Source organism: Balaenoptera musculus, chromosome 3 (assembly GCF_009873245.2).
Source record: "Balaenoptera musculus isolate JJ_BM4_2016_0621 chromosome 3, mBalMus1.pri.v3, whole genome shotgun sequence".
Classification (NCBI taxonomy): domain Eukaryota; kingdom Metazoa; phylum Chordata; class Mammalia; order Artiodactyla; family Balaenopteridae; genus Balaenoptera; species Balaenoptera musculus.
In genome coordinates this window covers 165,436,024-165,460,020 of record NC_045787.1, presented here as the reverse complement: position 1 = coordinate 165,460,020, position 23,997 = coordinate 165,436,024, and the positions used below count along the sequence as shown (strand labels likewise).

The 23,997-nt window shown below is 58.0% G+C and overlaps 1 protein-coding gene across 7 annotated transcripts in view; it reads left to right on the top strand.

Annotated features, from left to right (window-relative positions):
* The first annotated feature begins 2,235 nt into the window (after positions 1-2,235).
* EVI5L (ecotropic viral integration site 5 like) overlaps positions 2,236-23,997 on the top strand; it is a 29,553-nt gene continuing 7,791 nt past the window's right edge. For 5 of the 7 annotated variants that reach the window (XM_036846031.1, XM_036846034.1, XM_036846033.1 and 2 more), the window contains exons 1-12: positions 2,236-2,411; positions 13,218-13,401; positions 14,766-14,955; positions 15,361-15,585; positions 15,671-15,745; positions 16,405-16,530; positions 17,773-17,916; positions 18,065-18,154; positions 19,302-19,399; positions 19,483-19,543; positions 22,757-22,810; positions 23,666-23,698. In XM_036846031.1, the coding sequence (XP_036701926.1) occupies positions 13,265-13,401; positions 14,766-14,955; positions 15,361-15,585; positions 15,671-15,745; positions 16,405-16,530; positions 17,773-17,916; positions 18,065-18,154; positions 19,302-19,399; positions 19,483-19,543; positions 22,757-22,810; positions 23,666-23,698 (1,233 nt within the window). In that variant the 5' untranslated portion in view covers positions 2,236-2,411; positions 13,218-13,264. The remainder of the gene's footprint in view (positions 2,412-13,217; positions 13,402-14,765; positions 14,956-15,360; positions 15,586-15,670; positions 15,746-16,404; positions 16,531-17,772; positions 17,917-18,064; positions 18,155-19,301; positions 19,400-19,482; positions 19,544-22,756; positions 22,811-23,665; positions 23,699-23,997) is intronic. The other 2 variants (XM_036846036.1, XM_036846032.1) reach the window with 1 other exon arrangement.

Genomic DNA, 23,997 nt, shown 5'->3' with positions numbered 1-23,997 from the left:
CCTTTCCACTGCAAAGGGCATGGGTTTGATCCCTGGCCCAGGAACTAAGATCCCCCCACCAAAAATAAAAGGGAGGAGGAGGCAAAGATATGCTTTTCTTTTCTTTTCTTTTTTTTTTTTGCCCTGCGGCACGTGGGATCTTAGTTCCCCAACCAGGAATGGAACCTGGGCCCTCAGCAGTGAAAGCATGGAGTCCTAACCACTGGACAGCCAGGGGATCAAAGATATGTTCTTTTTTTTATATATATAATTTCATTTATTTATTTTTGGCTGCGTTGGGTCTTTGTTGCTGTGCATGGGCTTTCTCTAGTTGCAGTGAGCAGGGGTTACTCTTCCTTACGGTGCGCGTGCTTCTCATTGCAGTGGCTTCTCTAGTTGTGGAGCATGGGCTTTAGGTGCACGGGCTTCAGTAGTTGTGGCACAAGGGCTCAGTAGTTGTGGCACACAGGCTTAGTTGCTCCGCAGCATGTGGGATCTTCCCGGACCAGGACTCAAACCCATGTCCCCTGCACTGACAGGCAGATTCTTAACCACTGCGCCACCAGGAAAGTCCCAAAGATATGTTCTTTTTTTTAAAAATGGGATATGCGGGTATATGGGCATGTGGGGGAGAAGGAATTCATTATAATTATTTTTACCACAGAGTTTTTAGAAATACGCTTGGAAGCTTTTCTTAACAGTTCCAAAATTTTAATAGATGCAATGTACAATAGATAGTAAGAGAGAGGGAGAGAGGGAAGACACAGAGAGGGAGTATAGACAGCGGCAGAGAGGGTGTAGACAGATTCAGAGTAGAGACAGAGACAAAGAGAGAATAGACAGAGGCAAAATGTAGACGGGACGGAGCGTAGACAGAGGCGGAGACGGATGGACAGGGGCAGAAAGCGTGGCCGTATGGCATTCACCACTCCCAAAACCAGAAGGAACCCCCTACCTACTATTTCGAAGGTTGAGATCTCAAACCTCAGAAGGTCCTGACACTCCCCACTCTGGGTGCCAGCCTTCCCCGTTTCCATTTCTGTCTCTCCGTTTTGAACTTACGATGTCACCCTCTCTTCTGTGACAGGGTCCTTCCCTGCCCCACACCCCTCCAGGGCCCACCCCTGCATCTTGGGGTGGGAACTTGTCCTTTTCTCTGTCTTGCCCCCTATACGTAACTGCCTCTACATCTCCCTCCCCAGCCTGAGCGATCCCCCCACCCTTCCCTTTCCTGTGAATAATCTTGGGCCCGCCATTCATTCATTCATCAAACGTTTATAAGCAGTTCCCATGTTCTGGGCCCCTGCTCAGCAATGCCAGGGACGCCCTGACCTAGGCCCTGCCTTCCCCCGCCCCCATCTATCTAGGAGGGGTGGGGGATGGGAGGGCCATGTAAGCAGTGATAACAGCGTGCTCTGAGTTTGATGGGGGAACATAAGACACTGTCAGCCTCAGAGAAGATACCTAACCCGGCCTAGACTAGAGAATGGGACAGGCCTGAGTCTCCGGTGTGACACCCTGACCACCCAAAGCCCCGCCCTCAGCACAGAGCCGGGGTCAGAGAAGATGTGGTCCCTCAGCCTAAGGGATTTCTGGCAACGCCCCTTCTCAGACCCAACCCATTAGCCTCTACCTGATCTGCCCCCGCCCCATCACTGATCTAGGCCACGCCCTTCTCAGCCCCTCCCGTATTTCATTCACACCAGGCCTCAAGCCCCACCGCCCGGGAGGCTAGCCTCACACGATCTCGTTGGCCAGAGAGCGTCACTTCACCGCCCTCCTTCAGTGTCATTGGCTCCCTAGGTGTCAATCTTCTTTATAGAGGCCCAAGAGTTACCATGGCCGAGGTTTGAGGGGCAGATAATAATGGCCGTCCCAGGAAGTCTCGTTATTGGGCAAAAAGCCCGACTCTGGGCGGGGCTTAGAGCCAAACGCTAGCCTGCCTCTGTCTGGGGTTCCTCAGGGACCCAGCCTTCCCTCAGAGACACACCCCTCTCTCCTTCCTATTGGCCCTGCCAAGTGTTGATCAACAGGATTCCACATTCCGATAGGCAAAACACCCCGTCCTTCACTGCTTCCCTAATTTCAATTCGCTTCTCTCCTTAAAGGCGGCAACCTTCTGGCCGTAGCCAGGGCCCTCTCCCTCCTTACGGAGTGACCATGGATTGGCCAAACACCCCGTCACTCCTGGCCAGCGGGCGGAGCCAGAGCGCCTGGGGGCGGTGAATTGGCTGACTGGGCTTCGGGGGCGGGGCAGTGGCTCCTGTCAGCGGGTGAAATGGCAGCGACAGAGCCGGTGGCGGCCGCGGTCCCGGGGGGCGGCTGAGGGGGCCGGGCCGGGCTGCGGGACGAGAGACGCGGCGGGGCCCGGGACGGCGGCGCGGCCCGGGACGGCGAGGCTCGGCATGGCTATGGCGGCGCGCTCTTCGCAGGTAGGTAGGCGGCGCGGGCCGGGCCTCCCGGGCGCCTTCTCAGGCCCGCGGCTCCGCGCTGCGGCCCACGGGGGCCGGGCAAGACTGGGACTCGGGCCCCCTCGCCCCGGAACCCACGCCGGGAGCCCTCGGCACTCCCAGCACGGACCCTGGCCGTCAGCCTCGGGCCCTGGCCCCTGCCCATCCTCGTTCCGACACTTCCCGACCCCTCAGGGCCCCTCCCACGACTCCTCCGGGCGCCCTCCTCCCCCACGCCGCCCCCTCCCCGGGAGGCCCCCTCAGGCCCGTGACCCCCGCTGACCCTCTTTACTGACCCTCAGGACCCCTTCCCGGACCCTTCAGGCCTCCCCCAGTCCCCACCCCGCAGACCCGGCCCCTACGAGCGCCCCCGCAAGCCCAGGACCTCCGCCCTCTCTCTGTCCCGATCCCTCAAGACCCCCTTCATCTGTAGACCCCTTGCCACGCCATCCCTCCCCTCACTTCACATCCTATGTCTGGGCCCAGACCTGCCCCCACCCCCAAGGATACCCGTCTTAGAGCCATACCCCTCCCTTCTGACCGCACAGGACCCCTCCCCAGCCTCTGTAAATCCGGATTCCTGCCCGCAGGCCTCACCTCAGCCTGCTGGGCCATCTCCCACCCCCAGCAGCCCCATGCCCAAGGGCACCCCTGAAAGCCACTCCTCAGGGTCCTCGTCGCACACACACCCTGATCCTGACTCGTCTTGATCCCTACTTCCTGAAAATCCACCCTCACCTCATGCTCAGGACCTCCCAGCAGATGTTCTGAACCCCACTCCCCACCCAAGGGACACCCACCTCTGTGAGGGCCCCACTCACACACACAAGCGCACACACACACATGGACAGACACACACACACACGGACAGACACTTGGATCCCCAACACACGCAGAAAAACTTAAGACCTCCAACACAGAGCCAGACAATTGGGACCTGCCCCCCTCAACGCGCCCACACACACACACACACACACACACACACACACACACAGGACTCCTCAGCACTTCAGCACCCCTCCTTGGAATTCACCTGCCCAGGTCCTCCTGGAGGCCCCAGCAGCTCCCAGCTCAGGCCGAGACTCAGAGACATGAGCTCCCTGCCCTGCCCCAGGCAGCCGGCCTTCCCATCCGCACCAGCCTCCCTGAGCCCGTGCCCCCACTGGGGCCCTGGAGGTGGCGGGGTGACCCAGAATCTCCCAGCACCCCTGTGGACACCTGCCCCAGGCCTCTTCCCCTTTATTCATCTCCCCCGCTTTACCCTTCTTCAAAGGGAAGGATGCCCTCTCTCTCCCCTACACCAGTCTCCCCAGAAGAGCCACTGCCTGCCCCCTCATTTCTGCCAGCCCTGGCAGAGGGGTAGGGGTGGGGTACCGCCTGCTCCTGGCCCCGGTCCTGAAGTCTGACCAGACTGGGAGGACCAGCATCCTGACCCCATCACGCCCGCTGGCCTCCGATGGCAGGGCCAGCCCCTGACAGCCCCGAGAACTCTTTCACCCACGACTGGCGTGTCATGCCAAGATGAAACAGCTTCCTTCGATCCTGGCATTTGAGACCCAGTGGGGCTGGGTTTGGGCCTGCCAGAAGCAGACAGCTCTTTGTTAAGGAATATTTTCAGAAGGGAAAAATGTGTTGAAGAGGCTCTGGTGGAACACGAGTGAGGAGTTGGCTTGGTTTTTTTTCCCTCAGCCGGGCTGGGATGGATCTGGGGGACCCATGTCGTCGTGTCTTTCCAGGTGTACTGGCTCTTCCCGCCCATACAGCCCACACCCTCGGGTCCAACCTGTGGGTTCCCCTGGGCTTCTGTGGTCGGCTGCAGGTGGTTTGGTTTGACTGCAGGTTGGGATGAGGCAAGTCAAAGAGGAGGGCAGATCACAGAACTGGCGAGACAGCGCAGCCAGGACCGCAGGGACTGAGAAGGAGCCCCAGGTCCTGCCTGAGGGGAATCCAGATCAGGCCAGCACTGCCTGTCGGACATAAGCGTGCCTGGAAAACCCCAGAGGAACAAGCCCAGGCTTCTTTGTGGATATTTACCAGTGGATTCTGGATGGCTCTGGGGAAAAGCGCATCTAAGCTTGGGGCCTTGACTTACCCATCTAGAAAATGGGGAGAGAAATCCCGAGACCAGGACTTTGTACTTCAGGGGAGCCAGAGAGGTTAGGATGTGGCCCTGAATGTCCCCTGGGCACCATGTGGAAGGGGTCAGTGGGGTCCAGGAGGGCAGTCGCCCACCTGTGGGTGCTAGCAGAGTCACTGGGCATCCTGGGCCCCTGGTTGGAATTAGCTGACGCCTCAGTGGATAATGGCTGTCTTTCCATGGCTGAGCCAGTTTACATCAAGGCTAAGAGACAGTTGGTTGTGGGATTTGTGGCCCCACAGGGACCTCCCAGGGGGGCAGAGGGCAGTCGGGTGCCTGCTTGCTGGCAGTGCCCACACCCCACGTAGACCTCTGACGCTGGGCGGGGAGAGGTTTGTTCTGCCCACGTGCTGAAGGGAGGAGTGAACGAAGAGACTTCTGAAGGTCACGAGGCACACAGGAAACAAACTCCACGGCCTCCCCAGGGGGTACTTTGTGCAGATGCAGTGGGGTCAGAATCCTCCCCGGGATAGACTGTGGACTCCTTAGGAAAACACGAGAAGGCTCCCGGGAAGGGCTGGTGAAAGACATCAGTGCCCTTTACCCTAGACTGGGGGGCCGGGGCCGGGTCTTTGTGCATGTGCTTTTGATGGGTGCAGGGGGAACGGAGGATTGTGCTCTAGTTTCCTCTTGCAGAATATGGGTGCTGGTTGTTCCGGATGAGGCCCCCACCACGTACTGGGAATCGAGTCAGGGGCTGGGGTGTGAAGGAACGTCAGGGGTGGCCCCTGCCCTGCATCTAAAGACCCTCTCCACGTCAGCAGGCGAGAGCTGAAACCAGGAGCGCACACTGATCAGGCCGTGCTGCGCACCAGGCCCTGTACCAAGCCCCATTGACATACTATCTCATTTACTCCCCCCAAACCACCCGGAGGGACCAGCATTCCAGCCCATCCTGTGTGGAAGCAGGAGACAGATTAATGGACAGCACGCTGTGGAGCAGAGAAAAGGGCCTGGCGCATCCCCGGGGCATCAGGGAAGGTGGAGCAGAGATGACATACGAGTTGGGAGAGGAGCTCTCTGGGCAGGCGTGGCAGGGAGGGGTGTTCCAGGCAGCCCAAGTGCTTGGAAGATGCCCAGGCGGCAGGAGCAAGCATGGTGCATGCAGGGAAGCGTGCCTTGTTTGGTGGGTTTCATCCTATAGGCCTTCGTGTCCCAAATGCCATCCACGGGGCACACACCATGGGACGCTCCCTGGTCAAAGGGACCAGTATTTGGAATTGAACTTGGAAAGGCAGCAAACCTCCCCCACCACCGCCCCCCGCCCAGGGACGTCTGCTGCACACATGTTCTAGAAGCCAGACAGAGGGCAAGAGGGAGGTTAGTTAGGAGAACTAACAACTCACCAGGGCTGGGGAAGAGATTGATCCCTTCCAGGGAGATTTCAAGAGCCCCACTGGCACTTTTCTTTCATTTCTCAGCGCACCGTGATGTGTTTGTGAGATTGTTTTTTGTTGTTGTTTTTTATCTTTTGGCCACGCCACGCGGCCTGTGGGATCTTAGTTCCCCACCGAGGATGGAACCCGTGCCCCCTGCGTTGGAAGCATGGAGTCTTAACCACTGGACTGCCAGGGAAGTCCCTGTGAGATTGTTTCATTGAGGGCTATCTCCCAGCCCAAGAGTCCCACGAGGGCAGGGCACATGTCTGTTTGTTCATAGTTGAGTCCTAGGCGAGAACAGGGCACGTAACAGATGCCTAGTAGACACTTGGTTGATTTTAGGAGCTGACAGTCCTCCCCACTCACCCACTTCTGAAAGAGGGCCTGGATCTCTTCTGCAGAAAGAGGTCAGATCCATCTGCTTGGAGAGCCCCCAAAGGCAGGGCCGACCCACCTCGCCCTGGGCCCTGGCCCAGCCAGCCTTTGCAGCAGGAAAGATACCATCTTGGCTTTGAAGAGCCGAGAGCCTTTACAAGATACCACTTCTCTTATCCACCTGTCCCTGGAACGCTTATGAGGACTTTAAATTGTTTCCTTTGTCATTCTCAGGGATACTGAAATATAGAGAAATCAGGGATTTGCCAGGAAGGAACCTGTGATGGTGGCAGAAAGTAGCTGCTGACATGCAAGGTAGTAAACTTTTTTTTAGGTCAGAAGGGATTCCACAGGTCCTAGGTCAGAAGGGATTCCACAGGTCCTTCCACAGCTGATTTTAGCCTGAAGGTACTTGCCGCTGCTGCTATTACTACCAATAACAATGATTTTAGTTTTATTGCGTTTAATATTTAAACAGGGCCGCCACGTAAGGGGTGGGCCTGCTGAGGAGGGGAAGTTTGTTTATTCAGTCCACAAATATCAGATGCCTGATGGTACACTAGACTCTGGGGATCCACTAGTAGGCTAGCCAGCCCCTGCCCTCATGGAACTTTCCACCCAGGGGGAAATAAATATCATGAGCCAGCTCCTGTCCTAAGTACTTGACAGGTTTTAGCTCATCTATTCCTCCCAACAAAACCTGTGAGGTCGGTACTATCATCAGCCCTGTTTTCAGATGAGGAAACTGAGACAAAGCACATTGTACCCAGATCAGAAAGATAGAAAAGTAGGTGAGGAGGGATTTGAACCCAGGCTGCTGGCCCTGAAGTCCTCCCGGGAGGCCAAGAGATCTGGGATCATTTATCCACACACACAGCCATGGAGGAAGGTACATGGATGTGGAAACATCCCGGGTGGCACGGAGGAGCGGCTAGAACTGGGGACAAGAGGAGGGCCGGCAGTGACTGCTGAATTCCAGCAGCCGTCCTTGTTACCTGAGGGGCAGCTCGCCCATCAAATGCCCACCCCATGGCCAAGGAAAAGACCCGGAGACGTCAGGCCGTCTCCCCAGGAGTCGGGGTGGTCTGAGTGGCCCAGCTGATAGTCTGTCAGTCTGAGCAGATGGGGTCACGTGGCATCTTTCAAGACTTCAGATTTAGAAATGACTCTGGGTCCCCATAATCATTAGAGGTAGAGGATCAGAAGCTGGGCTGGTAGGGGGTGGGACATGGAGGCGGGGTGGGTAGGAAAGCAAAAGTAAAGGAGTCTTGGGGTCTTCTGCCTGCCTCTGAAAGATGGCACACACACACTCACTCACTCTACCTGTTGAAAAAGAGTAACTCATTTACTGAGTGCTCACTGCACTCGGTGTTTTACGTAGGTTGTTTCTAAAGTCATTGAATGCAGAGTGACAGCTCAGCTGATCAAGTTGGGGCAAAGGCTCTGGAGTCAGAAATCCAAGTGCAGGGAGTTCCCTGGTGGTCCAGTGGTTAGGACTGCACTTTCACTGCTGAGGGCACAGGTTCAGTCCCTGGTCGGGGAACTAAGATCCTGCAAGCCGCTCAGTGAAAATAAAATGAAATGGTTTTTTTAAAAATACGTGGGTCACTCAGTATTTAAAGAAAAAAAAAAGAAAGAAAGAGAAAAGAAATCCAAGTGCAAATCCTTCTTCCTCTACGGCCTCGTCAGGAGACCCAGTGAGCAACTCTCTACTCGCTAGGGCACCTCTCACATGTTATAAAACTGTCCTTTACGTTTCTGTCTACCCTGGTACAGAATCTTCTTTTTTTTTTTTTTTTTTAATTTTAAAAATAGACTTTAGTTTTCAAAACAGTTTTAGCTTTACAGAAAAATTGAGAAGTTCGGGACTCCCCTGGTGGCACAGTGGTTAAGAATCCGCCTGCCAATGCAGGGGACACGGGTTCGAGCCTTGGTCCAGGAAGATCCCACATGCTGCAGAGCAACTAAGCCTGTGCTCCACAACTACTGAGCCTGCGTTCTAGAGCCTGCGAGCCACAACTACTGAGCCCGCGTGCCAAGAACCTGGTCTCTGCCGCAAGAAAAGCCACCGCAATGAGAAGCCCGCGCACCGCCACGAAGGGTAGCCCCCGCTCGCCGCAACTAAAAAAGCCCACGCACAGCAACGAAGACCCAATGCAGCCAAAAATAAATAAATAAATAGATGTAATCTCTCATCATTTCTTAAAAAAAAAAAAGAAAAATTGAGAAGATAGTACAAAGCATTCCCACAGACCCCACACTCACAGCCAGTTTCCCCATATTAGTAACATCGTCTGGTAAGTTTGTTATAATTAATGGACCAATATTGATACATTATTATTAACTAAAGTCCATACTTTATGCAGATCTCCTTAGTTTTTCCCTAATTTCCTTTTTCTTTCCCAGGGCCCCTTCCTGGATCCCGTAGGACATTTTGTCCTCACATCTCCTGAGGTTCCTCTTATCTGGGACAGTTTTCGTAGGCTTTCCTTGTTTTTGATGACTTTGACAGTTTTGAGGAGGACTAGTCAGGAATTTTCTAAAGTGTCTCCTAATCTGGATTGGTCACATGTTTTCCTCACAGTCTTGGGGAGAAAGGCCCAGAGATGAAGTGCCCTTCTCATGTCAGCGTATCAAGTGCACATGCTCTCAACGTGACTTATCACTGATGGTGTTGACCTTGATCACCTGGCTGAGCAGCACAGGGGTTTTTCTCTTCCTTCATCCAGCAGACATTGATTGAGCACCTACTAACAGCCAGATGCTGCATTAGGGGCTTGGAGTAGAAAATTAAGAAGATAGGCCTTTGCCCCCAGAATGTTCATGACCCAGTAGGGCAGGCAGGCGTGTATAGTAGGAATTGCCATAGAATGTGTCTTGGGCTGGGGTATAGGGGTAGGTATTTTCGGGGAGAGAGGAGAGAAGTGAGCCAGAACCCTGGAGGTGGTCGGGGGCAGGGGGTGGTTTGCCAGGAAAGAGTTCACCGAAAAAAATCACTTTCCTTCTTTTTTATGGTTGAATACCATTCCATTGTCTGGATGGACCACATTTCATTTATCCATTCATCCATCGACGTTTGGGTTGTTTCCACTTTCTGGCTATTGTGAATCGTGCTGCTGTGAACAATTGTGTACAGGTGGGACTTCCCTGCAGGTCTAGTGGTTAAGACTCCACGCTTCCAATGCAGGGGGCGCTGGTTCGATCCCTGGTTGAGGAGCTAAGAGCCCACGTGGGGTGCGGCCCGGCCAGGAAAAAAAAAAAAAAGAATTAAAAAAAGAACTGTGTACAGGTTTTCCTGTGAATGTACGTTTTCCATTCTCTCAGGTAGATAACCTAGAAGCGGAATTGCTGGGTCATATTGGCAACTGTCTGTCTACCTTTTTGAGGAACTGCCAGACTGTTTTCCACTCTACCTCATCTTTTATTCCATGCGTTTCTCTCAGTCTGTAATAGAAAGTGCAGATGATCATCTCTTGGTCTCTGCCCGCCCGCCACCCCCGTATGCTCTGGGCGTGCAGGGGCTGCTTCTGTCTTTGCCTGGCAGTATTCAGCCCTCAGCATGGTGCCCAGGACCTGACTGGCACTAAGGAAATACCGGTGGGTGGGCAGGCAGGTTCTATTCCTCCAATATTTCTCGACTCTCACGTTGTACCAGGCTCAGTGCGGGTCGCAGAAGTAGCAGGGACCCAGACAGTGGTGATTCCTACGCCGGTGGTGGAGCTGATTGAGCCATCCTGGAGCCAGTTGGCAATCTTGGCTGGTGCTCAGGAGAAAGGAGAAGATGGGGACGAGGATGTCACAATCACCGACATGTATCTGGTCATTTAAGTCCTGAAAGTGAGCTCACCGAGGGCATGAAGGGATAAGGGCCAAAGCAGGGCCTCTGGAGGAAGGGGCGCCAGGCTGGACCGAGGCAGGAGGAGCCTCAGGAACCTGGCCTCTTGGAAACTAGGTGGGAGAGGACTTCAAGAAGGCGGAAGCATGGCTGGCAGTGTCCAAACGCCCCTGCGAGGGAGAGGAAAAGGGAGGTGGAGGGTCCCCAGCATCCTGACCTTTCTGCCCCCCCGACCCCACCCCCAGCTCACCGGCAGTCTTCTCCCACCCCTCTGGCTTGGCTCAGCTTCCTAAGCCATGGGCCACCTTATAAGGGCGTGGCGGGCGGTGGTGCCAGCAGGGACGGCATTAGGTGGCCCACTGCCCACTCCGCAGGAGCCAGGAACCCCCTTCGGGTGGCTGCAGTGAAGCAGAAGCAAAGGGCATTGAAATGGGGCCGTTGAGAGGCTGGGACCCCAGACCTGGAGGGCCTGTGTGTGGGTCTCAGAGGCCAGTGGCCCCTCAGCACTCGAGGGGACCTGCCTTGTCTCTGCGACTCTGTGCCCCTCCAGCAGGGGTAGGGCGGCCGCGTGCCCTGGGGAGGTGGGGGCTCATTCGCCTCGTTCCACTCCACATCCCTGCCCCTAGAACAGTGCCCGGCCCTCAGACGGCCCCCAGTAAGCGCCAGGGAAGGAGGGACTGAGGCGGTAAGAGTCCGGGCGCTCTGGAGAAGGGACAGGGCTGCTCACAGAGCTAGGAGGGCAGTGAGCCCATGTCCATCCGTATGTACTCGGTTCCAGGCGTGGCGAGACCTGGTCAGTGCAGGAAGCGTGCGTGTGTGTGTATACGTGTGCACATAGGGGCAAAGGGGTGTGTGGGTGTGAGATAGTGTGTGATTGTGTATCTGAGCGTGTAGGTGTGCGATTGTGTGTGAGTGTATGTCAGAGCGTGTGTGCATGTGCACGCAAGACTGTGTGTGTAGGTGGTTTGTGAGTGTGAATGTATCTGAGTGTGTGGGGTATGAGGTTGTGGGTAAGTGTGAGTGTGTGAGTGTGAAGGAGTGTGTGTCTCTGCGTGCATCAGGAGGATGGTTTCTGGGGCTGCGCAGCATTTAGAGAGTATGGGGATGAGTCAAGAGAAAGTTCCTGAGGGACCAGAAGGTTCTGCCTCTCAGGCTGCAAATTTAAGCCCTGAGTATTGAATACATTTTATTTCTTGTATGAAATACACATTAATTTGTGATAAGTATCTGAGCAAACTTTGCGAGTGTATTGCCCTAGTAGTTTCTTTTAATCGGAAACTCAGAGCTGAACCATTCTCTTGGGCTCTTTGCAGGCCAGGGTTGTGGTTGGGGGAGAAGGCAATGCGCTTCTGAGGCTGGGGTCCCCTGGGCTCAGCACGGAGACAGTGGGCCCCAGCCCCAGCCCTGGCCACGTGTGGTCTTTGTCTCCGAGGCCCCCACTACTCCCCAAATCCAGCTGTGCTTATGGGGCTCCAATCCTCGCCTCCACCACCTACTCCCCTCTCCCAGCTCTGAAGTTGGGAAACCTACGCGGCCTTCCCAGCCCCTCCCTGCTCAGAGAGATCCTTCCAAGTCAGCACTCCTTGTCCATGGCCCCTCTCTGCCCCGGGCCAGCCACAGACTTTGCGGGAAGCCCCGGAGCGGCCCCCACTGGCCCTCTCTCAGGAATGATTAACTCCTGGCTTGGTGGCACACCGTGGCTTGGTCTTTGGGGCAGGTTGTCCCCGGCCATCTGGGCAACAGGAGGAAAAGGTCTTCTGCTTCTGATGGGAGCCATCGCCTAGAGTTTGTACCACTCACCAAAAGCTAGAGCCCTCAGTGCCCGACAAACTCGGGGGGCCGTCAGGGGCCAGAAGCAGAACCAGTGGCCCTGGGGAGCCACAGAGTCCTGGGGTGGGAGGGTTATGAGCCCCCCACTAGGTGAAAGAAAAATGGTGCCTGCTGCCCCTTGACAGGGGAGCACAAGGGAAGGAGACTAGAATCAAGTGCATGGCCAGGATCAAGTCCAGCTGACCTGTGGACCCTCAGGTGTTGGTTGGGGGCTGAGCTTGGGCTGTGGGAAGGTGCTCAGTGACCTGAGGGTGCCAGGCAGGTGCAAAATGGGCTGCTTTTCTCCTGTGACTGTCCTCCTGCTGCCTGGAGACCAGATGCCCCCTCTGCAGGACCTGGGCGAGGGCCCCTCTGTGGCTGAGCTGTCAGAGCCAGGTCAGGTGAGGGCCAAGGGGAGCCACACTTCAGACGCTGTTCCATTTGAGTCCAGAGCCTTTGCTTTCGGCACAGCCAGTGTCCCTGAAGCTCCCAGGAGGGTGGGGCTGGAATATCCCCAGGAGGAGTAGGAGAGATGGGCCGGCACCCACCCGGCACATGGCAAGCCAAGATCAGGATACTGATCAGAGCCTGTAGCTCTCACTCTGAGGCCATCAGAGCACAGATTCCTAGCACTTTGACATGTCCCTGGCTTCCCAGCCCAAGGGGAGTTGACTCTTCTGGCCATTGGCAGCACCAGACAATCAACAGTAGAGAATAATTGCTTGTGGCTGTGCCAGCAGCCCACTTTGGTTGATGAGACAGGGAAGGTCAGATGCCGAGGCAGGGCTCCCAGGACAGGCCGCAGCTGGGGACAGGGACCAAAGCTGTCAGGAACAGCCACCAAAGCAGGGGCATCGGCACCCCCACGGTCGCAGCAGGGACCCTGAGTGTGACGGGGAGCCTTGGCCCCTGGCCCTGCTGAAGACTCAAGGGTGTCAGTTGAGACTTGGTGCTCATGCGCAGGGACAGCAGGACAGCTCAGGCGCTGGCCGTTGCCCTCCTGATTCCATCCAGGCATCTGGACTACCAAGGCAGGGATCCCAGTAGCCAGCCCCCGGAGCAGAAGGGGCCGGCCAGGCCGTCAGCTAGACGGGGGCGCGTGGGGATGAGCAGTGACCAGGTGGACAGACCAGAGGTGGGAAGCCCGGGGTGAGGAAATGTCTCTGGGTGACCAGCAGGCTCACTGGTCCAGAGCCGGCGGGACAGTGTGGGCACCCTGCCCAAAGCTGACCACACATGTCTCTGGTCCCCAGACAGAGCTGTGACCTGGCCCTGCTCGCGGCTGAGGAGCCTGCCCACCATGGCGAGCCCCACTCTGAGCCCCGACTCCTCGTCCCAGGAGGCCCTGTCGGGCCCCACCTGCTCCCCCACCTCTGACTCCGAGAACCTCAGCCCCGATGAGCTAGAGCTGCTGGCCAAACTCGAAGAGCAGAACCGGTGAGTTGGGACCTGAGGGAAAGGGAGAGGCCCCAGGGGTACAGCCTGGGCCCCGAACAGAAGTTGCTGGTGCCACCTCACACTCAGAGCTAGGCCTGGCCCTGGGCCAAGTGACAGCTCCCACCAGAGGCTTGACAAGGATGTTTGCCGTCACCTCCCACCAGACGGTTCTCCCATTCAGATGAGGAGGCCACGGTATCAGGGGGCCCAGTGGACCTGGCCTTCGCTTCTCTAGCCTTTGTTGAAGGGAAGAGTAAATCCTCTGACTCTGAAGTTGGCCCTTCCCACTTCTCCTCTGGCCCACCCCCTGTTTTAAAGTGTAGGGTTTATTATTATGCCAGTATGGCGAGGCCAGCAGATCAGGAGATGACTGCCATTAAAAAGACAGTTTGGGGACTTCCCGGGTGGTCCAGTGGTTAAGACTCCGTGCTTCCACTGCAGGGGGCATGGGTTCGATCCCTGGTCAGGGAACTAAGATCCCACATGCCTCGCAGCATGGCCAAAAAAAAAAAAAAAAAAAAGACAGTTTGTTACGCACAGATTCCAAGAGGAGGGGCACGACACGCCATGCACCATGCAGGGCCACCCGGGGAAGCACCAGGGTCAGTCAGGAGGCAGAGGGAATGAGAAAAATGTGGGCAAGAGCCTTTATTGTGGTTTCTGCCAGAAGGAATGGTGAGGCAATGTAATCAGGCTTAGGACTGGCTAGTCTGAATACCTTCAGCAAGCTGGGGGCATAGGGGCTGGGCCTATTTGTCTAGTACCCGGCCCTGGGGTGATTAGGGCAGAGGGATAGTGGCCCTGAGTGCAAGAGCCTAACAGGTGGGTGGTTTGTGGGTTCTGGATTGGTTGGTTTGCATATGAAAAGTGCGCTAGCAGGCAAGTCCTTAATTATCTCTAGGAATCTGCTAGGCCTGGGAGGGGCAGTCCCTCCTGGGTCAGGGAGGCCCCAGATGTCAAAGCCTCAGAAATAGGTGGTTAATGCAACCCCTTGCTAGTTGGGTGCCCCCAGCCAGCATCTCACCCTCTCTGTACCTCGTCTGTAAACAAATCTTTACAAAACCCGCCCCACAGGGTTGGTACGAGACTAAGTGAGCTATTCCCCATGCTTCTCAGCCCAGGGCCGGGCACAGAATGGGACGCATGAATGGCAGCCTCTCCAGGGCTCCCGGGATCAGGACCAGGGCTCAGAGAGGTTAGGGTACTGGCCAAAGTCACTCAGCACGTGCCGCTCAGGAAAAATAACTTAGACCCAATCCCTGGTATCCTCTGGGACCCCAGGGAGGAGGGGCCAGGCTCTTTGGGACCCAGGGGCCAGGGTGGGAAGCTCCTGCAGCCTCCCCCCTCCCCCCCACCACACCCAGGCTCCTGGAAGCCGACTCCAAGTCCATGCGCTCCATGAACGGCTCCCGGCGGAACAGCGGCTCCTCGCTGGTGTCCAGCTCCTCAGCCTCCTCCAACCTGAGCCACCTGGAGGAGGACACATGGATCCTGTGGGGCCGGATCGCCAACGAGTGGGAGGAGTGGCGGCGCAGGAAGGAGAAGCTGCTCAAGGTGGGGCAGGCGGCGGGGCTGGGCGGGCGGCCGGGGGGTGGGCAAGGTCTGCCAGGGGCCCCAGCACGAGCAAAGGGCAGGACTGGAGGTGTGTGGGCACTTTCGGGGTGCCTTGCCAGGGCCGGGGGGCTGGGTGTGGAGATCAGGGAGGGGCTGGCACCCCAGGCACCCTCCTGCTTCCCGCCCGCGAGTTCCATGATGGGCTGGGGCGGGGCATTCAGCCTCGTGGACTCCGTGTGCCGTGCAGTGGCTCAGCCGAGCTCTGGGCCCCGGGTGAGGCATGGGTGGACCCGATCTCAGAGGCCGGGCTGGGCGGCCGTGGGGAGGCTGCGCTGGGATGGGGTCCGGCCCGGCCTCCCGATCCCACCCCCGACCCCCCCACCCCCGCTCTGACCCTGTCGCCAGGAGCTGATCCGCAAGGGCATCCCGCACCATTTCCGGGCCATCGTGTGGCAGCTCCTGTGCAGCGCCACGGACATGCCAGTCAAGAACCAGTACTCGGAGCTGCTCAAGATGTCCTCACCTTGCGAGAAGCTGATCCGCAGGGACATCGCCCGCACCTACCCGGAGCACGAGTTCTTCAAGGGCCAGGACAGCCTGGGCCAGGAGGTGCTCTTCAACGTCATGAAGGTGAGGACCCCTGGCCCCACGGAGAACCGCTGCGGTCACCAGGCCCGGCAGAGCCCTGCCCTGACTCGCATGTGTTCCCTCGCAGGCCTACTCCCTGGTGGACCGGGAGGTGGGCTACTGCCAGGGCAGCGCCTTCATCGTGGGCCTGCTCCTCATGCAGGTAGGTGGCCTGGGCCCAGCCCCTCCCGGCTCTGTCTGCCCCCAGGAGGTGGACAAAAGGAGAGTGTTCCCTCCATCCAGTGTCCTCCTAGGTCAGAACCTCCCTCTGTGTCCACCTGTGACCTCTGACAGTCTCCCAGCCAGGCCTCCAGGGGGTGAGCACAGAGGGCTGGCCACCTGTTCTGTCCCCTATCCCGTCCCAAGATTGGAGGGAGGGGTAGGCCGTCCTACTCAGTCACCTCCCAGGGTTGGATGGGACACTCAGGCTTAGGTCAGCCAGTGTGATGTCTATGGGGCTTGGGGTTTCCTCCAGAGAATCCAGCAGGCTTAGGAGGGGGAGAATGGAGCCGGCTGGGAATGGACCAGAGGATGCCTCCACCGTGGGCTCTGGAGGTGGCCAGACCTGGGGTTCAAGTCCCAGCTCCACTGTTTCCTGCCAGGCGGCCTTGGGCAGGTGACTTCAGCCTCAGGAGGCTTCCTGTCATTGAAACAGGGTGATGATATTTACCAGAGAGCTTTGCTGTGTGGGTCCGGGCAGCCCGGCGCTGTCCACGTTCAATAAAAGTAAATGGAGCAGAGACAAGCGAAGCCATAAGAAGAGCAGTGGGCGCCCCCGCCCCCCCCACCCCCACTCACAGCCCCCTGCCCGCCCACCCCCAGATGCCTGAGGAGGAGGCCTTCTGTGTGTTCGTGCGGCTGATGCAGGAGTACCGCCTGCGGGAGCTCTTCAAGCCCAGCATGGCAGAGCTGGGGCTCTGCATCTACCAGTTCGAGTACATGCTACAGGTGAGTGGGCCCAGGGGCGGTCCCGCCTGCCCCCCCCCCTCCAGCAGCCCACACATACAGGTGCTAACGTCGGCCGTCCCAGTGAGTCTCTTTGACTGAAAATTCCACGCCTGAGAAATCACATCCAGACGTTCCAGCTCAGAGAGGGGCTCTACTCCCCAAGGGGCCGTAAAGCACTGCCCTGAAGGATGCTTTGAGGGACCAGGCAGGGGCCAGCCCCTTCCAGTGGGGGCTCCTCAGAGCTCGGGGCTCCCAGAGCCATTGCGGCCAGGGTGGACGGGTCAGTCCGGCTCAGACACACCCACTGCGCCCTCCTGTCTGCTCCCTGGTGTGGCAGAAGGAGGGAAGGTGTTGTCTGCCTGCCTTTGCTGATTACTGGAGAACCGCAGCCGCCTCTGTTTATAAATAGCAGCCCCACAGGGCCCGCTCCTGGCTGGCAGAGAGAGCCGGTATACGTGTGTACACACACACACACACACACACACACACACACACACACACACACACACACACACACACACACACACACACACACACACACACACGCTGGCCTGCTCTGGAAGCCGGTCGCAGGTGGGGCGGGGCAGCTCTGCGCCACAGTGGGCAGGACACGCCCAGTCGTGAAAGCCCCCTTCCTCAGGCCCAGAGGATGAGGAGGTGCCGTCGGTCGAGGGGACCGGTAGTGCCAGCAAGCAGGTGTTCCAGGGCCACACAGAAGGAGCAATCCCACCCCAGGCTGGGGAGCTGAGAGCTCCTGTGGCGAAGGAGCTGGCCGCCACCAGAGAGCTCCTGAGTCAGGAAGCCCAGGGCAGGCCGGGGGACAGCCTGAGGGTCTGTTCTCCCAGTGAAGGACCTCCAGGGAGTCCTACCGCCTTCTCCAGCCTCAGTTCCTGCAGTTTCTGTCGCTTTCCAGCAGTCTGAAGTTCAGACCAGTCAGACAGGCATCCCTTGAGCGTTGCTGGGCACAAAGCACAGAGCATTGTGGAGGGCGGTGGTGAGGGTCCCACGGGCAGCTGGGCCTCCTGCCATCCCTGCCATGTCCCCACCTAGTGCTACTCAGAGCTCTGGGGTGCTGCCGCCCCACCCAGAGACAGTGCGGGGGACTGCCCAGGGCAGGTCAAGGAAGGCTCCCTGGAGGTGCAGGCACTGAGGCCTAGCACTTCCGGTGGAGGGAGCCTGTGGGTGCTGACAGCTGTGCCCAGCACCCTCCTCATGGTGCCTGGCCTCCTCCCCCCACCCCAGGAGCAGCTCCCGGACCTGAACACCCACTTCCGCTCCCAGAGCTTCCACACGTCCATGTATGCCTCCTCCTGGTTCCTCACGCTCTTCCTGACCACCTTCCCACTGCCCGTCGCCACGCGTGTCTTTGACATCTTCATGTACGAGGTGAGGACCACATGCCCCTTCCTCTCCTGGCCACTCTGGATGGAGTGACTCACGCCCCCAGTGGAAACGATTCCAGGGCTCAGGGAGGGGTCAGAGGGCTCCCCAGGAGAGCGTGACCAGAGATGCACTACCCCCGCCTCCTTCACAGGGCCTGGAGATCGTGTTCCGGGTGGGCCTTGCCCTGCTGCAGGTGAACCAGATGGAGCTGATGCAGCTGGACATGGAGGGGATGTCCCAGGTGGGCCAGGAGGGCCAGGGCAGGCAGGCTTGCCCCCCAGCAGGGGCACCTGGGCAGGTGGAGCCCTTCTGAGAGATGGGGAGGCCCTGGACTTCCTGAGCGCCCTGATCCTTTCCCATCACCTCTGCCCCCCCGAGGTCTCCATGGAGGACCAGGGTGGGTGGGTGCCCAAGGAGCCCCAGGCTCTGCCAGACACAGCCCAGGGCCAGCAACCTGGTAGCAGGGAGAGAGGAAGGCCTAGGCCGAGCCCTGGGAGTCCCCCCGCTTCACCTGCCCCCAGCTCTGTGTCCCCAGAGACTAACATGGCAAATAGTAATACTGGCCAAACCAGGAGGCGTTGGGTGTGGTTTCGGCCCCAGCAACTAGGCCGGGCGAGGGCACAGGAGGGAGTGAGGGGTCTGGGGCAGACTCTCGCCCTGCCCCACCACAGCCTACCCCAGCTGCCCTGCCTGCTGAGAAGAGGCCGGCCTGCATCTCACCGCCATGTCCCCATCGTGCAGGCCCCCGCCCCCTCCCAGCGTCCTCCAGCTGGTGCTTCGGGGAAGAATGCACAAAGGCCACAGTTGTGTCCACGAACACGGGCATCCATTGTCCGCAGCTGCCAGAGGGGGCCAGCTGGGCTAGGGAGCGGGAGCCAGCCTGGCCCCGAACTGCAGCAAGCTGTGTCCACCCGGCAGCTTGCACTTAACTCTTTGCGGAGGTTCCAGGGGCCCCAGGCGAGCAGGCAGACCACTGAGGGGTCCCCCCTCTGGCTTCCTCCGCACCACCCCGATCCTTCAGCCTCTTCCATCTCCTCTCACTGCCCTGGGGCAGCGGCATGTCTCCCCCTTCTTCCGTGAAGGTCCTCTGTGCTCGGACCCCACCCCCACCCACACCTGGCCTTCGCCCTCAGGAGCTCCCGAAGCCCGCTTTCCCTGCAAACAGAGGTCCTGGCTGCAGGCAGCTCCTTCTCACGAATCCTGCTTCTCACACTCGCTCACTCGATCCACACAACAGGCCAGGTGATGGCGAGCGCCCAGGCCGACCGGCTCTGGCCGTCCCTCCTGGTGTACCCAGGCCCTCCTCCAGGGAAGCAGGGTGCCGCAGGGGCTCGGGTGGCCCCAGGCGGTCAGGGCCCGTGTGTCCGTGACCACCCGTGTCCCCACAGTACTTCCAGAGGGTAATCCCCCATCAGTTCGACAGCTGCCCGGACAAGCTGATCCTCAAGGCTTACCAGGTCAAGTACAACCCCAAGAAGATGAAGAGGTCAGTACCGGGAGGCCAGGGTGCTGGCAGAAAGGGGGTCCCCGAGGGTGAGACAGTGAGCACGTCGGCCCTCCCCTCTGCAGGCTGGAGAAGGAGTACGCAGCCATGAAGAGCAAGGAGATGGAAGAGCAGATCGAGATCAAAGTGAGCCCCCGGTTGGCCTGGGCAGGGCTGGCGGGAAGCAGGGGGGCGGTGGGGGGGGGCTTGATGGTGGTGGTGGATATGCCCTTGGGAGCCCCCTCGACGGCCGCTAGAGGGCAGCCCACCCAGCGCGGGCCACACAGCAGGGGGTCCTTAGGCTCTGAGAGGTGGTCCCTAGGCCTGCCTGTCCTTTCACTCACCACCAGGCCGGCATGGGAGCAAGGGCCACCCCCCCCCACCCCCAGCATTGGGGACACGGTGGTGAACAGGTCCACTGAGATTCAACCTCCAGCCCTTTCCCCTCCCGGGGGTCTGAGGGTGGGACTGAAAGGTCCAACCCTCTCATCACAGGACTGGGTCCCCTGGCAACCAGCACCATCCTTAGGTGATGGGGGGTGGGGTGGGGAGGGCTTTCCAAAAGTCATCTCATTAACATAACAAAGACGCCTTTATTCCTCTCCTCACTTAGGAAATTCCCAGGGTTTTAGGAGCCTGTGCCAGGACCAGGGACAAAGACCAAGTATATATTCCTTGTAAATCACAACATCATAGAGGGTTTTCTGGGTGTGCAGAACCTCTGAACCCAGACGTCCCTCCATCTCCTTCCCTCTGCTTTCATCCCTTCAGACGTGATTTTGGTTATTCCCTCAACAGGCGTTTAGTGAGCACTATGTGTCAGAGTCACAGCAGGACTGAGGCCCCCCAGTCCAGTGGAGGTGGGGGACAGAGACAAACACAAACACCAGCACAGCCTGGCTCTGTCCTCTTCAGGGACAGAGTCCCACAGTGGCTGGGACTGGAGTCCCACAGACCAGAGTTCAAATCCCAGCTCTCCTGCAGACCAGCTGTGTGACCTGCCGGGAAGGTGAATTCACCTCTCTGAGCCTCAGTGTCCCCTTCTGCAAAATAGGGATGACGCTCTCCTGTTCAAATAATTATTATTATTAACCACCACCATCATCGTCATCCCGACCTCCTCTAGAAAGGCAGAGACAGAACCTAGATTCGAATCCAGGTCACCTGCCACCCATACCTGAGTGGCGAAAGAGGGCATCATTGCCCCGGCCCTGTTTGTAAGTTTTTGAGAAATAGTCTTGTGTCCTGAATTTTTAAGCATCTCCCTTTCTCAGGAATGGCAGCTTTACTGATGCACCAGTCCAAACGTGTATGTTTTGCTCATGCACAGACAAGGGCCTGCTGCCAGATGGTGACCATGATGGCTCAGCAGTAGGGAGGGACACAGCGGATCCTTAAACCACATGCCCAGCCTGGAAATTTATAACGAGAGGAGACTGCATGCCCAAGGGCAGGGCAGATGCCTTCTCCCCTGACCCTGCCCTGTGCCCTTGCACCTTTTGCCTGTTTAAAAATGTACCTGGGATTTGTTTTAATCAGGTATGGTGAGGTGACAGACACAGAGACAACTGCCTTCAAAAGAAGAGTTTATTACTCACAGGAGGGGGCACACCTCTGCACGCAGGGCCACATGGGGAAGCACCAGGGTGGGTCAGGAGGCAGAAGAAGAAAAGCATGGGCCAGAGCCCTTATTGTGGTTTCCACAGGAAGGGATGGGCGAGGCAGGGTAGGCAAGTTCAAGAGAGTTCAGGATTGGCTAGTTTGAATAATTTCCAGGCTCTGGGCTATAGGGGTGGTTCCTAGCTGTCCTGGAACAATTGAGAGCAGGGGAAATACTAGCGTGGTGTGCGAGAGTTAGATAAGGGAGGTGGGTGGGGGCATGGGCTCTGGATTGGCTGGTTTGCCTGTGGAAGGCAAGCTAGCAGGCAGGTTGTCTACTCTCCCTAGGAGTTAGCTAGCCCTGGGAGGGGCAGTGTCTCCAGGATTAGCAAGGCCGCAGGATGTCAAAACATCAAAAATACAGAAAAAAAGGGACTTCCCCGGTGGTCCAGTGGTTAAGACTCTGCGCCCCCACTGCAGGGGCCACAGGTTCAATCCCTGGTTGGGGAACTAAGAGCCCGCATGCCGCATGGCAAAAAAAGAAAAAAAAAATTTAATAGTGTGATTAGTACATAGGCCCCCGTAGTCCTTGTTCACTCTCTGGTTTTCCCTTGGGAGGAAGAGGAGAGCGGTTAGTTGTTGGTCGGCACATCCAGCTCCTCCAGGGATGGCTGAGCTTGTGGCATCAATGCGTTGAGGCCAGAAAGGGGGCAGACATTCCAGGGGTCAGGGGTCAGGACTCTGGTTCTGGATCCCTATGAGCAACAGAGACCTGTGCCGGCAACGGCTCTGACCCCAGCGAGCCGGGAGCCTCGGGCAAGACACTGCCTGCCTCTGACTTAGTGTCCCCTCCCGTGAAATGAGTCAGTGCCCATCAATCACATCTGCAATTCTCTCTGACCACAGTTGCTTCCTGGGAGTGTTCTGGGTGTTTCCATCACCTTCTTCTCCCCCGGTAGAAACCAGGCAATGTTCTGTGTGATCCGCAGGGAAGCAGGACCCTCACTAATCCGCCGATCAAAACTATTTCTATACCCACTGCTTAAGGGGTACGTAGTTAGAAACTAGGTGCAAGGCAGATGTGAACCTCCCCTGCTTCCCAAAAGGCTGTGAGGGAACCTAAAACCACAAATATGTAACCAAGACTACCAGCACAGGATGGAAGGCGGAAGCAAGGAGACCATCTCCAGAACCCCAGCCCGGGGAAAGTGACAACTCTTGGGTACAGCTGGCTCTCAGTGGGTTGCGGAAATGTAGTTGTCAAACTGAAAGAAGCATGTGTTCAGCAAGACCTCTTCCCCTGGACCCAGACTCTGAGTTTGTCCTCTGAGAATTCAACCCTGGCGCTCCAAGTGAAGCAGTGAGGGGTGGGACCTGTCTGCGAGCAGCTTCCCCCAAAACACAGAGGCCTTTGCCCCGTGGGAGGCGTCACATTGGCCCTTTACAGGCTCAAGCGTGGGGTAGAAACAGACTCCGGAGGAGGGACCACCGCCCCCAAAGCCCCCCACCCCCCGCACACACAGTGCATAGCTACCAAAGTGATCACACTATTTTTACTGAACCAGAGTTTGTTTTTAAAAAAACACCTGGTGGACCATTCTGAACGGGAATTGGCCTTGACTGTTTTCTGGAATCACTGACCCAGAGCATGAGACACTGGCGCCGTCCTGCCCGGAGGTGGCCTAGCCCTGAAGGGACAGGCCTCTGTGTGTACAGGAGCAGGAGGCGGGCTCTGACATGCTCTCCCCTCTCCCCGCATAGAGGCTTCGGACAGAGAACCGGCTCCTGAAGCAGCGGATTGAGACCCTGGAGAAGGTGAGGGGTGCGGCCACCAGCCTGTGGCACCGAACCCTCCCAGCCCCGAGCAGGACCCAGCAGCCAGAGGGCCAGCCAGCCTCCTGCCCCGGGCGCCGCGCACCCCCACCCCAAAGCCTGTGGCGTAAATCCCAGAGGCCCCACCACAAGCCCCACTGAGATTTGGGCTGCTGTATAAATTTGGGACTGTGGCGAAACTTTGCTTGAGGAAGGATTGAGTTATAACCCTGTCAACTGCAAACATGGAAATCCATTTGTGCCCGGTGCCCTCCCGGGCTGCTCTGACAAAAGAAAGGAGACAGGGTGGGGGAGGAGGGGACAGCCTTGCACTCTGGAGGGGGTGCCATAGCCTTGACCCTGGCCCCCAACCTGTTTTTAAAGATGGGAGTGAGACGGGGATCCTCTACTTCCAGCTCCCCGCTCAGTCTTGCTTGACCCTCCGCTGACCACAGGGAGTAGGTGGAATTTGTTGCCCTTGCCCCAAAGCCTTGATTCTCACTTTGCCTCCAAGTTAAAATGCACCCACCGGGCCCAGTGCTTCCCTCCCCTGCCCCCTCCCCGGACGGCACCTCCTCACTCACGAGTGAGGCCCCCGCCTGGCGGCCCCCATGAGTGACGCTGCCCTCCCCGCTCACACGCAGACCCCTCTCCAGGACGGAGCTGGCTCTGGCTTTGGTCTTCCTCTGGGTCCTCTCCTGCTGGTTCTCTGGTTCTCTGGTCTCCTCTCTCCCTGCTTCTAGAGACAGTCCACTGCGTTAGTGACAAGTGGTTCTTGTCTGTCTCTCCCTCTCTCCTGTCCCCGCGCCTCCTGCTCTGCCTCTTCCCCCTGTCGCTCGGAACCCCTCCACCGGGTAGGAGAGCGCTGCTCTGGCTGATAGGCTAATCCAGGTACTGTAGCTTTTCGTCTCCCGCCCCCACTTCTTCCTGGTCCCCGCACACGGCCACCAGACCACCTCTTCCCTGGCCTGGAGCTGCGCATGGGGGCGACTGGGGACCGCTTCTCCCGGGAGACGGAGGCTTCCCTCTGGGGGAGGGGGCGCGCGTGTAAACGCGTGGTGCGTGTGGGCGCATCTGTGAGTGTACCCACACGCACATGCACAGGTTTCCTCCCTCCAGGGGACACAGGTGGGGACCCAAGAGGGCTCGGGGACCCTGAGGCTGCATCAGCAACAGGCCCTGGTGTGTGC